Source organism: Pediculus humanus, genomic scaffold (assembly GCF_000006295.1).
Source record: "Pediculus humanus corporis 1103172108302 genomic scaffold, whole genome shotgun sequence".
NCBI classification, from domain to species: domain Eukaryota; kingdom Metazoa; phylum Arthropoda; class Insecta; order Psocodea; family Pediculidae; genus Pediculus; species Pediculus humanus.
The window spans coordinates 413908-427920 of NW_002987871.1; the positions used below are offsets into that span (position 1 = coordinate 413908).

The window sequence follows — 14013 nt, forward strand, 5'->3', positions numbered from 1 at the left end:
CTCTCTCTCTCTCTCTCTCGTATAAAAATAGCGCGCTATAAATCATTCGATGATATTATTTTGAACAATAAATAATTTTTATAGTTAATAATATATATAGTTCAAAAACATTAAGTTGTAGGGTTGTTGTTTATATTTAAATAAAATATAGTCTATAAATTTTCGTTTCAAATAATAATAATAATAATAATAATAATAATGATAATGATAATGATGATGATGATGATGATGATGATGATGATGATGATGATGATGATGATAAATTAATGTTTTACGTAAAGACTATTAAAGCGCTATAAAAAAATTCGAACGTGAAATAAAAATAAGTTTATAGTTTTCCGTTGATTGATTTTTGGTTTTCTCTACGTAATTCTTTTACTATAATTTTATTATAGTGGCAGAAGCAATTATTATATCGCTCTATAAACTACTATAAAATTTTGTTCTATAAGCTATATTTTGCTCTATAAAAAAAAATCGATGACAAAATTTTTTTTTATTTTTAACAACCTTGAAATTATAAGGAGAGAGAAGGAAAAATTTTTTTTTTAGAAACAAAATAATAAAGTTTGGGCGGGGGGCGGGCGTTTGGGAAATTTTTTTGTTTCGAAACTTTTTTGTAAAAAGTTTTATATAGTGTTTGCTGTTGCTGGAAAAGAAAAGAAAAGAAAAGTTTTTAATAAAAAAAATAATTTTAAATTGTAATTTTTCAAAAAAAAAAAAAAAAAAAAAAATGCACATTTTTCTTTTTAATTTTTAACCACCACCACCACATTTTTCCTTAAAGAAATTTTCTTATTCTTTCCTTTCCTCCCCCCTCCCCCCCCCGCGCACCCTCACGCATTCAAAACGAAAGCTTCCCCACTCCCGCCCCCACCCCCCGCTGTTATTAAAATGAAAATTTTTTATTTTTAAAGAGAAAGAGAGAGAGAGAGAGAGAGAGAGAGAGAGAGAAAGATTCTTAACGATCTCGTTTAATTTTTTTTATTTTTATTATTTATTTATTTTTGTTTTTTTTTTTTGTTTTTTGTGCCATTTACATTTTCTATGAGAAATCGCCATTTTTGTTTTTGGAATTACGTTTTATTAATAAATTACGTGTAACTTATGTTTATCTTACGTGTAAAATATGTCGTTTTAAAACGTTGTAAATATTTTTTTTTTTAAAGTCAAGTGGGCTCTCGTAACGTCTCGTAATTTTTCATTTTTTTTTTTTTTTCTCCAGGATTTTTTTCCGTTTTTTTTTTTTGTTTGTTTGTTTGTTTGTATTATGAACAATCGCGTAAAATGTTTAAAAATATAAACTGGAGAAACGTTTGTTAAATTTTTATCCAGTTGTAGATTTTTGTCCAGTTGTCATTATAAAACTTTTCACTCTCTATTTCCTTTTATATTTTGATTTTCCTAGTACCGCTCCTGTTCTCGGTTGCTTTTTTTTTTTTTGCGTGTTTCTATTTTGGTTTGTATATTAAATTTATTTTGTAGGTCGAGTGAAACTTATAGTGTCTCAAAGTAGCCTCCTTTCCTTCTTACTATTCTTCATCCATTGTTATATCAATGTTATCATCATAATACTAATTGGTTTCTTATCTCTGTTGTTCAAGGTTGCCTTGTGACCTGTCCAACCCGCACGGCTACTTTGGGATTCTAAGAGAGTGTCGGAAAAAACCACTCGACAAACAACAACAACAACAACAACAAACAACGTGTGATAAAGTGACCTTTGATGACAGTCGAAGAAAATTATTATGAAGATAACATATCATATTAATGCCTTTTTTTTTGCTTCAAACATATCATTTTGTAGTAGAAAATCGCGATGAAAAAAAGGTAACCTGAATATATATATATTTTATACGAAGGGAAAAAAAAGAAAAAATGACATTTAATATACCGGTTATCAACCTTGAGGTTGGCGAACTCAAGGATATAATATGGGCAAAACTACAGGAGCCACACTATCAAAGAAGGCTCGTTTTGATCATCGTATCCATTGCCCTGCTATTGGATAACATGTTGTATATGGTCATCGTACCCATAATACCGGATTATTTGAGGTACATAGGAGCATACGAACAAATCGATGTCATTCTACCGCCGAACGGTACCCAAGGACCCGTCAAACACGATCATCACGGTCAGGATACGTCGACGGGAGTTTTATTCGCTTCCAAAGCCATCGTTCAACTAATGATAAATCCATTTAGCGGAGCATTAATCGATAGAATCGGATACGATATACCCATGATGATAGGTTTGACGATAATGTTTTTAAGCACGGCCGTTTTCGCATGCGGTAGAAGTTACGGCCTGTTGTTTTTTGCAAGGAGTTTGCAAGGAGTGGGAAGCGCATTTGCCGACACGAGCGGTTTGGCTATGATAGCCGATAGATTCACAGAAGAAGCAGAAAGATCGAAGGCTTTGGGAATAGCACTTGCTTTCATATCGTTCGGTTGTCTGGTGGCACCTCCTTTCGGCGGAGCGTTATATCAGTTTGCCGGAAAAGAAGTACCGTTTTTAATTTTGGCATTCATTTCCCTAGCGGATGGTTTCATGCTTTTGCTCGTGATGAAACCGTTGAAAACGATCATAAAAGAAGCCAAAGCCGAATCGCCGGATACGATACCAATATGGAGACTATTGATGGATCCGTATATAGCCGTGTGCGCGGGAGCATTGATGATGTCGAACGTGGCGTTGGCATTTTTAGAACCGACCATATCCCTGTGGATGGAAGATAATTTGACGACGGATAATTGGAAAATTGGAATGATTTGGCTTCCGGCATTTTTCCCACACGTCATAGGTGTCGTTGTGACGGTTAAAATGGCAAAAAAATATCCTCAATGGCAATGGGCGATGGCTGCTGGCGGTTTAGCCTTCGAAGGAATGTGTTGCTTCATAATACCATTTTCGGGTTCGTACAAAATGCTCATGTTACCAATATGCGGAATTTGTTTCGGGATAGCACTTATAGATACCGCACTTTTGCCTACTCTCGGATACCTCGTCGACGTTAGATACGTTTCCGTGTACGGAAGCATTTACGCAATCGCTGATATATCATATTCCATAGCCTATGCCGTGGGGCCCATAATAGCCGGAGGCGTTGTCGAAGCCATCGGGTTCACGGCGTTAAATTTTCTCATAGCCTTCTCAAATTTGCTCTACGCTCCGGTTTTAATGTATATAAAAAACATCTACGATTTCAAACCGTTTCAAAACGAAGCCAACATACTCATGTCGGATCCTCCGGCGAAAGAATATCAAACGTATTCCATGCAAGATCAAAAACCGCTCGATCAAAATTATAAAAATCATTTAGACTATGGTAGAATGCAAGACACGGAAGGGAATTATGCGGAAACGACACTCGATGGTGAACATACCGGGGGATACGATGAGGGATCCTACAATTCCCAATATTCTCAAGGCTACCAACATCAAACCGGTTATCAACAACAACAACAACAAAATTACTCATCGCAACTTTCGACCCAAGAGGGTCAAAATCAATATCAATCTTATCAGCAATACTACCAACAAGATTCTCAAGCACCCTCTGCAAGGGGTCCAGTAAATCCCTTTAGGCAAACCGAAGGGATATCAAACGCCGCCGGGAGTAACGAAAATAAAAATCCCTTTAGAGGAGGAACGGGATATTAAAATGATTATTCATTCTATATTTTCTCTTTTTCTTTTTTTGATTTCCCGTCGCCATTTTGTTTATTTCATCATTTAAACGAATACATACATAAATTATTATTTTAATTATCCGGTGGTTTACTAAAAAAAAAAAAAAAAAAAAAAAATCCGGAAAAGTCGGAAAAGCCACGACGAGAAAATTTAAAAATCAATTATTAAAAAAAAAGCAATAAATAATAATAATAATTATTATTATTATTATCATAACGGAAAAGTCAATTACGATAAAATAAATAAATAAATAAATAATTATTATTAAATTATTAACGATAATTAATTAATTAATTATTTATTAAAAACCACCGAAATAAAAAAAAAAAATTATTTATTTTTATGAGAATTTTGTCGCAACATTGCAAAGAAAATTTTTTTTTATTATTTTTAATTTTCCTCCCATTTGCTAAACATATAAAACGTTAATAAACGTTTTTTATTTTTTGTTTATTATTCGGAATCGTAAATGTTTGTTACGGTTAATGAATTTATCTCTCTCTCTCTCTCTCACTCTCTCTCTCTTGCGTATGGGAGAAGTTATTAAAACAAACAAAGACAACCAATATGATTAATTAATTAATTAATTAGCTTTAAGGTTAAAGTCAAAATTTTGGCCAACCAAGGAACATATACATATCATTGATGCATATTCATTACTTGTAACCTAAAATGTGATATTAAAAAAGAGATGCTTTCACGCTCTCGCATATATACATATATATTATTATTATTATTATATAAAAATTGTATATTTATTAAATATGATATTATATTAGTTAATAACATTATACATAATTAAATAAATAAATAAATATAATTTACTAAAAAAAATTAAAAAAATGGATTCGGATTATAAGGGGATATAATAATAGTGCTTTTATTTTTTCAATTTTTTTTTTGCTTTTTTTTTTTTTTTAAATTAAATAGCATCGCTTATAATTATTATTATTATTATTATTTATTTATTTATTTATCACGTGATTCAATAAGTAATAATAATAATAATAATATTGATAATTACGTAATGGGAAATAATAATAATAATTTTCTTTTTTTTCGTTTATGATCGTTATTCGTTTTTTTCGTTTTTTTTTTTTTTTTGTTATGACGAATCGCGTTTGTTGTTGTTGTTGTTGTTGTTGTTTATTATTATTATTATTATTATTATTATTATTATTATTATTATTATTATTATTATTATCATCATCGGTGATTAGCATTCGTGCGTATTATTAATAATAATAAATAAATAAATAAAAATGTTTGTTAAACGGGAATGAATTTTTTTTTTTCTTTTCTTTACCCGGGGTTGTAATAAAAAGAAAGAAAATTGAATCGGAAAATGAAAAATTTAATTTAATTAATTAATAATAATAATAATAATGATAATAATAATAATAATAATAATAATATTTTCGATATCGTTTCCTTTTACAATCGAATAAAAGAAAATACACAAAAAAAAAAGAATGAAAGTGAAAAAATTGTAAAGGTGATAATAAATTTTCCTTTTTTTTTTTTTTACTTTTTTTCATTTCCGTTAATTTAATTACGTAATTAAATTGAAAACGAATAAAATAAATTATTATTATTATTATGTTTAATTATTATTATTATTATTATTATTATTATTATTAATATTATCATCGGAGTCGGTGTAGGCAAGGCATGAAATAATAATAATAATAATAATATTTTTAATTTTTTTTTTTTTGGAAAGCGCACGTGATGATAGTAATAAATGAGTACCGGGTTGGAAATCGCGAATTTAAAAAAAAAGGAAAATAATAATGATGATAATAAATCGATCGATCGATGGATCGATGGATCGATTAAATCAATCAATCAATAAATTAATTAAATAATAATTAACGTAGGTGAAAAATTATTTAAAAAAGTAAAAATAAAACTTTACCCGTCGAAATTTTTTAGATTAAGCGGTAGGAAAATTGTTATTAATAATAATAATAATAATAATGATAAGTAAATAAAAGGAAAACGAGAAAGAAAAGTCAAAAAAATTATCAGTTATTATGAGTTGTTATCGTTTTTTTTTTTTTTTTTTTTTTAATCATGCCTTATGCCCATTTTTCCACAGGGAAAATTTTTATTTTCCGCCATTTTTTAAACGATCGACGGTAGTTAGGTAGTTAGGGTAATAATTAGGTAATCGTTTGCAATTTTTGTACGTTTTAATTTATCATCATCATTATTATTATTATTATTATTATTTGTAATAATTTAGATGCTAAATAAATTGCTCACTTATGTAAAAAAAAAAAAAAAAAAAAAACTTTCTAGATGTTTTCTCCTCCATTTTTATTTTTATTTTTATTTATTTATTTGAAAAAATTTTATGTATTATTATTATTATTATTATTAATTGTTATTAAGACGAATGAAATAAATATAAATATATAAATAATTAACTCGTGTATTTTAATAATAATAATAATAATAATGATAATGATGAGTGTTTTTTCATATGCTTTTGCATATGTTAAATATAAAAAAATGTTATTATTATTTAAATGTAAAATTGTTGATGTGTTTCATTTAACAAAAAAAAAAAAAATATAAACAAAAAAAATATAAACAAAAATTAATTCGATAAAATTTAATAAAACGATTCTTATTATTTAAAAAAAAAAATTCAAACGCGATATATCGTTCGACCGGAAGTGTGTGTGACCGATTTTCAAAACGTATCCGAATCCTTCCTTTCCTCCGAATCGGATACGCGGGACGGAAAATTTTTGTCGCTCCGTCTTATCATTTCCATCCTTTTAATTTTTACCTTCACGAATGTGCCCTTTGATCTTTTTATTTCGATTTGATGGCGGGGGGATGAGAGGGGAGGGGTGGGACGGGTGGAACTGGGGGGAGGGAAGATGGGGAGGGAAATTTATAGAAATGCTCTAGGTGTTGTTTTGTATTTAAACATTTTTCCAATGTTCGTTTTGTTTTGTTTTTTGGAAATGATTTTTGTGTAACCTGGAGAAATTTTTCCAAAAAAAAAAAATTAATAATAATGATTTTATCGATCCATTGGAAAACTTTTCTTTTCTTTTTCTCACGTGTAAGGTAAACAATACAAAAGAAAAATTTTTCTTCTCCAGTTTATCGTCGTAATTTTGTTTTCCCTCTTTTTTTTCATTATAATAAAATGTTTAATTGAGCGAAAAATGAGAAATTTATGGATAAAAAAACTGGAATAAAAGCCAAATTATTATCATTATTATTATTATTATTATCATTTTCAATGATTAAAGGGAATAAAAAAAAAAAATTAAATTGAGGAAAGGGTGATGACGACGTCTGGAAAAGACTAAACAAAAAAAAAACAAAACAATTAAAAAATTATGGAATTTAATTTTCCTTTCTTTTTATTATCATTATTATTATTTGAAAAAGGATAGACAGGAGGGGAGAGAGAGAGAGAGAGAGAGAAAATAAATAAATAATTTTTTTTTTTTTTGCATTTTCCAGTACGTATAAATTTAATAGAAAAGAAAAAAAAAGTGATTATTATTATTATTAATTAAACGTAATGATTAGGGAGTTAATGTGATGGGAGGGGGAGGGAAAGGGAGAAGGTGGGAAATTTTTTTTAATTTTCTAGACAATTTAAAGAAATTTAATAATAATAATAATAATAATAATAAAAGGAAAATTTTCGTTTGTAATATAAAACTTTTGAGAAAAGGGGAGGGGGGAGAGAAAACCGACGGAAACCTTTTTTTGTTGTTTTAATTCGACTGGAATTTAATACTCGACTGGAAAATGTTTTACTCATTTTTCAATTGAACGTATCAAATTTAATTATTATTATTATTATTATTATTAATTTATTTATTTATTTAAAATTTACGTTTGTGTGTGCGTGCCAACGGTTACGCGTTCCAGAACGTTTTTAAAAATTTAAATTTTTTTTTAGAAGGCTGTGAGTGAGTGAATGTTAGGGTGACGTAATAACTACCCTTCGAAGTTTTCTTTTTTCCTTCCATCTCTTGTAATTTTTTTTTCCCCCCCTTTTCTTTGCAAATTAGTTTAATTAAGCAAACTGGAATTTAAACTGGAAATTTTTCTTTTTTTTTTTTTTATTATTCTTTCTGGAATTTTTCTTTCATCTGGAATTTTTATCGAAGATTTAATTCTTTCCGGTTTTTTTTCTTTGTTATCCGATTCGTTCGGTTAATTTTATTTAAACAAAAAAAAAAAAGAAAAAGGACGAAGTTTAAGACGACGATCCGCCATTTTGATTTATATAATCTTTTAACACTCTGGAGCTGGAGAAAATTTTTTTTTTTTTTTTTACTTAATTAAAGAAAATGATTTATATAAACTTTTTTTTCCTTTTTTTTTTTTTTTATAAATTAAATTTAAAAATAACATAATGAAAATTTAATTTAATAGTTGCATAAAACGATTACGATGATGATAATAATAATAATAATAATAATAATAATAATAAATTTAATTGTTTGCACACGGGCCGGCGGTTCCTGGAGAAAAAAAAATGGAAAAATTTAATTATCGTGGTTTTTTATTTTTATTTTTTTTTACCACAGTGATAAAAGTTAAATAAAATCGTTTAATTTAAAAAAAAAAAGGGAACGTTTTTTTTTTTTTTTTTATTCCAAAGAAAAAAAGTTTCCAGTAGTAGTCATAATGATAATGATATTAATAATAATAAGACTCCAGGGAAAGAGTCGCATTAATAAATTTTCAAAATAAATAAATTTTTTTTTTTATGACTTATTTAAAATGTTTTAAATTTTTCTGTTTTTTTTTTTTTCGTTTTGGAAAATGTTTTTTAGGTTTCTCTGGAGAACTTTCCAGTTTTTTCTTCTTCTTCTTCTTGTTTTTATTAATCTTTCTGATAACGTTTTTTATCGGTCGTTTAAAAAAAAATATTTTCGTGATTTGCTGGAGAAACAAAAAAACGTTCGTAGTATTATCGTTTTTTTTTTTTTTACCGGTTTTTGCTTTGAAAATTAATAATTCGTAAGGGAAACAATGGGAAAATCCCAACAAATAACTTCCGGTTGATATCAATATAAAAAATCCAAAAGTTCCGGTTAAAAATTCATAATAATAATAATAATAATAAAATTGGATAAAATTTTGAAAATAGACTTTTTAAAAATTTTAAAATTACATATCGATCGTGAGTCGGAAAAAAATAAGCGATAACAATAATAATAATAATAATTTGTCGATTTATTACGTCACAAAACCGCCATATTTGATTGATTAAACGCGCTCCAATAATAATAATAATGAAAAATATTTGAAAATTTTACTTAAGTTTTATTTGTATAAAAAAAAAAAAAAATTGAAAAATCGTTTCAAAAAAAATTTTTTTTTTTTTTCTTTTCGTCCCGCGCTGGATTTTCAAGGTCAAGTGTTCTAGAAAAAAAAAATTTCCAGAAATTTCCAGAAAGTTAAAATTTTAATAAAAAAAAAAAAAAAACGAGAAAAACGTGAAAAACGAAGGTAAAATCAAACAAATCGGTTAAAAAAAGAAAAACGTCGTCGTAAATAATATTTTTCAACCTTCGTCTGGAGAAAAATGGCGGATTTTTTTTTTTTTTTGAATATTTAATATCGAGGGCGTGGAGGTGGGTAAGAGACAGGAGGGAAGAGGGAAGGGGAGGGAAGAGAGAGAAAGAAAATATGAAAATTTATAACTTCGACCTATTATTCGACATTATCGAGATTTACTTTTTTTTTTACCCCTTTTGAATTTTTTTTTTTTTTTTTGTTAAAATTTTTGAAGAAAATTCTGAAATTATTATTATTATTATCACGGTAAATTTTTTAAATTTTTTATTGATAATCTTAACCATTATTATTATTATTATTTAACAAACAAACAAACAACAAAAAGTACAAAAAGAAACTAAAAAAAAGAAAGAAAAAATTCTGAGGGAAACAAAATAATGAAAAAAAAAAAAAAAGAACTTTCTGGAGAATTAAATTACTTTTACTCGATTCCATTAAACTTAATGGAAAATTTATTAAAAAAAAAAAAAAGGAAAAAAGGAAAAAAGGAAAAGAAAAGAAAACCGTAAAAAAAAAGAAAAAAAAATTTTTTTTTGGAATGTCTTCATCCAAATCAACGACAAAATTTTTACATTCTCCAGTAAAATTTTTTGTTTGTAGAAACTACGACATTATTTATTTATTTTTAAATAATAATAATAATAATTCACCACAATGTATTCCAGTATAAAAATTTCATAGTTCCAGAATTTTTTTCGAAATTTAAAAAACGGATCAATCATTCCAGTATTTCGTGTATTAAATTCCTTTGAGAATTTTCTCAATTTGATTTTTCGCTCCAGAAATCGCCTTTCATCGATTTTAAGTCATTCACACACACACACATTCAAAAACTGACTGGAATTATTATTTCCGTTGAATAAAAAAAAATTCATTTCCGGTACGATAATAAACAAACAATTATTTATAAATTTTCCATGCAATTTTCCTATGACGGAAAAAAAAATAAATTTTTAGTTTTTCGGATAATTAAACGAATTATTTTCGGTTAAAATTTTCTATAAGGGTCAAATTGGGAAAAACGATGTTAAATATCTTATCTGATAACTCGGGTCATTATATTTTCCCCATCCCCTTAAATTTTTTTTTTTTTTTATTGATCGAATCGAGTATAATAATAATAATGATTACTAAGTTGACAAAATGATTTTTCTGAACGTGTGTCTCCTCACGCCTTATCGTCATTTTCCCCCTTTTCGAAAAAAAAAAAAAGAGGGAAAAAGAAAAAAAGGTGAAACGTCATCATATGGGAAATAAATAAAAGAAAGAAAAACCGTTAAATTTTCTTTCCCTCAAAAAAAAAAATTTTTTTTTTATCCAAAAGTTTAATCAACCAAACTGGTAGACGACTAATTTTTCTTACAAACTACTCTCCTCCCCCTCCTCCTTCTTCTCGAGATAAAAATTTTATTTGATGACGCCTAAAAAAAGTATACAGAAGGTTTTGGGGAGAAGAAAATTCTTAGATTTTATCTCACTTCGAAATTTTCCTTTTTTTCCTTTTTTTTTTCTTATTTCATGTGTTATATCCATTAGAAAAATCGTACGTCTTATCGGATTTTGCCTCTTTTTTTTCCCCTCTTTTCCCTTCCTACGACTCCCCGAAAAACTTTTTATTTTCTTCCAACAAAAAAAAATTTTAATTAAAAGAGAAAATTTTCAAATCGTTTCCGGTTGTGTGTTTGTGGGTAAATTAAAAAAAAAAAAAACAAAATGGCGGACACATATAAATAAATAATTTTTTTTTCTTTTTAAATTATAGGATGGCGAGTGATGCTAACATCCCTTTCGAAAAAAATATGGACAGGAGTTTCGTTAAACGTCGAATCAGAAGATGTCGAACAGGTAAGAAAAAAAAAGAAAATTTTAATTTAAAACTAAAAAAAAAAAGTTTTCCAGTCATCAGTAGTAGTACTAGTCAAGAACACTTGATATTCTCTCGTGTTTTCTTTTTTTTCCCCCTCTAAACTTTACCCTCTTTTTTTTTTATTTTATTTTTCAAATGTTTGACATCCTGATAATAAAAAAAAAAAGAAAAAGAATTTTCTTTTTCTCAAAACTCTTCACATTTTCTTTTGAGTTTTCGATATTTGATATAAATTTTATGTTTTCCCTCTCGATTGAATCGTCATCATAAGATTGTATTACAAATAATAAAAATTTTTTTTTTTTTTCTGGACATTTCTGGACTCTTTTGGAATAAACAAACAGACAAACAAATGGGATTTTCCACAAAAAAAAAATTTTCTTTTTCTCTCTCTTTATTCAGTTTGTTGAAACGTAGAAAGGAAAAAGGAAGTGAAAGTTTTTAAAAAACCGGAAACGAATAACAATAAAAGAAAAAAAACGAGATTTTTAAAAACCGGATGTTAAAATTGTTAGGGTGGTAATACTGTAAAGGCGGTTCTCTCTCTCTCTCTCTCACCAGTTAAAAATAATTTATTACGTTGTTTTATATATATATATAAACTTTTACAATTGTTTCTCTCTTTTTTTTTTTTTTTTCGTTAACATTTGTTTTTAAAAAAAAATTTTTCTCCATTTCATTTAAATTGTCTGGAATTTTTTTTGTTAGTTTATTTATAAAAATTAAAAATTTTTTTAGGAATTAATCGGGAAAAAGAAAAAAGAAAAATTTAAATGTAAAAATAGGGATAGAGATTGGATTATAGTTAATTACGAAACGACCCTTGGTTGTCACCCTTTGTGGTGGCTGTCGGAAGGGATTCTTGTCTGAATTATTCATGGTTAACCATTTACCATTGTCCTTTCTCTCTCTCTCTATCTGCTTCATCAATTTTAATATTGTCATCATTATTAAACAAAATTATTCTCATGAAATAATTATCCTTTTTGCCTTTTTTTTTGCTGTTGTTGTTGTTGTTGTTAAAAAGCAGACGAAGTAAATACGTCGTACCTATGAAACCGTTCAAAAAAACATCAAAGGACCAACAACCTTCCACCCATAACTGAAATTTTACATAAAAAAAAAAAAATTAAAGAGAGAGAGAGAAGTTTAAATAAATATCAAAACTGTCGTAATAAAAACATTTATAAGGGTATAAAAAAAAAAAAAAACGTTTAATCAGGTTCGAAAAATGGGGGGAAGGGTGGAAAAGGGAAAAGTAGCTTCGTATATAAATAAGAATTCTCAAAAGACTAAGAAAAAAAAACGTTGAGGGATTCCTTCTATCCATCCATGTTTTATAATCGATATTCTACTCTCTCTCTCTCTCTCTCACTCTTATTCGATTAATGTATTTCCCTTTGTTGTTACGCTACAAATGGTTTCCCATGAGATTTTCACACTCGTTATTTTTTTTTTAAATTTTTTTTAAAAAAAAAAAAAGAAACAGAGGGAACAATCCGGTTGTTGTTCTTCTTCTTATCCGTAAATGATTGTCTGTAAACATTTATAAATGGTGGATAATATTGTTTTTTTTTAGTCAAAAGGTTATATGAAAATAAAGAAAATAACGGTTTTCTCACAATAACGATTCGTATACGTTTATTTTTTGTGGAAATAATAACGTTAAACTGTTTAAAAAAGGTTTTTATCATACGTAAAATATAAATATTAAGTTTAAAAGTAATTTTTTAACGATCTGCAATGATTCCAAAACCGTCTTCTGCTTTTTTTCCCGAAAAAAAAAAACAATTTTGTATTATTATATAGGTCAAACGGAAATAATCAAAACAAAACAATCGTGACGAAATCGTCAAATACGAGTATTGCCAACTTAATTTGATTATGTTTATCATTTCATATCGTAGTCATAGAGTAAATAAACTTGAGATTTGGTTTATACGTTATATATAGTTAATGGAAAATGGGTGAGATATAATCCATCGATTATTTTCCTCGCGTAGAATTTTCCTCGTTTTTTTTTTTTTTTTTTCGTTTAAAAAAATATAAAAAGTTACGAAATAAATGTATTATGTTAAATAACTTTTTGGAGAAAAAGGGAAAAAACTGGAGAGAAAATTTTGTTTTTTTTTGGAGAAATTTTTCCAGGAAAAAAAAATAAACAAAGAAAATACGAGAGAAACGAAACAAATTTTTTTTTATATAAAAAAATATTTTCTCTCTCTCTCTCTCTCACGTGTTTTATTTTATTTTTTTCCCCCTCTCCCCGTCGTATTCGGTTTAGATCGTTCTGGAAAAATAAAAATTAAAAAAAAAAGGGGAGAAGGTGGAGGAAAATGGGGGGGGAGGGTGGGAATTAATAAACGAGTTTGAAAATTTATCAATCGTTTCGAAAATAATTAAAATAACGAAACTAATAATAAAAAAAAAAAAAAAAACGTTAAAAATTTACGTGCGAGTTTTTAAAAAAAAAAAAATGGAAGGGTATGGAAAATATGAAAAACCGGGGAAAAAAAATTTTCCTCGCACTCTAACGCAAATTAAAAAAAAGGAAAATTTTTTTTTTTTTGGTTCGTTCGATTGTTTCAATCGATAATTTTTTTTTTGCGTGTTTTAGTTTTTAGTTTTTAAAATAGGAAAAACGTTAAAAAGCGAATTTTCCTCCAGAGCTGAGAGAAAATGTTCACCTGGGTCAAAACGATCAATACAACTTCCTTGAGTAGTTTATAGCTTTACCACGTTTAAAGCTCAAAGCTTTTCCAGTTTTTCCCTTCCCTCCCCTTCCCTCATCCCTTTTTTCCTTTCAATTTAACTCCGCCTTATATTTTTTATTTTTACAATTATGTACATAAATTTTTTTTCCCTTTACGTTAATAATA

General features: G+C 27.4%; 1 protein-coding gene across 1 annotated transcript; it reads left to right on the forward strand.

Moving 5' to 3' along the window:
- Positions 1 to 1819: 1819 nt before the first annotated feature.
- Phum_PHUM569790 (Vesicular acetylcholine transporter, putative) lies at positions 1820 to 3666 on the forward strand (the record flags this gene model as incomplete). Its single annotated transcript, XM_002432060.1, has 2 exons — positions 1820 to 1830; positions 1863 to 3666. The coding sequence occupies 2 exons, from the start codon at positions 1820 to 1822 to the stop codon at positions 3664 to 3666; spliced, it is 1815 nt and encodes a 604-aa protein (XP_002432105.1).
- Positions 3667 to 14013: the final 10347 nt, after the last annotated feature.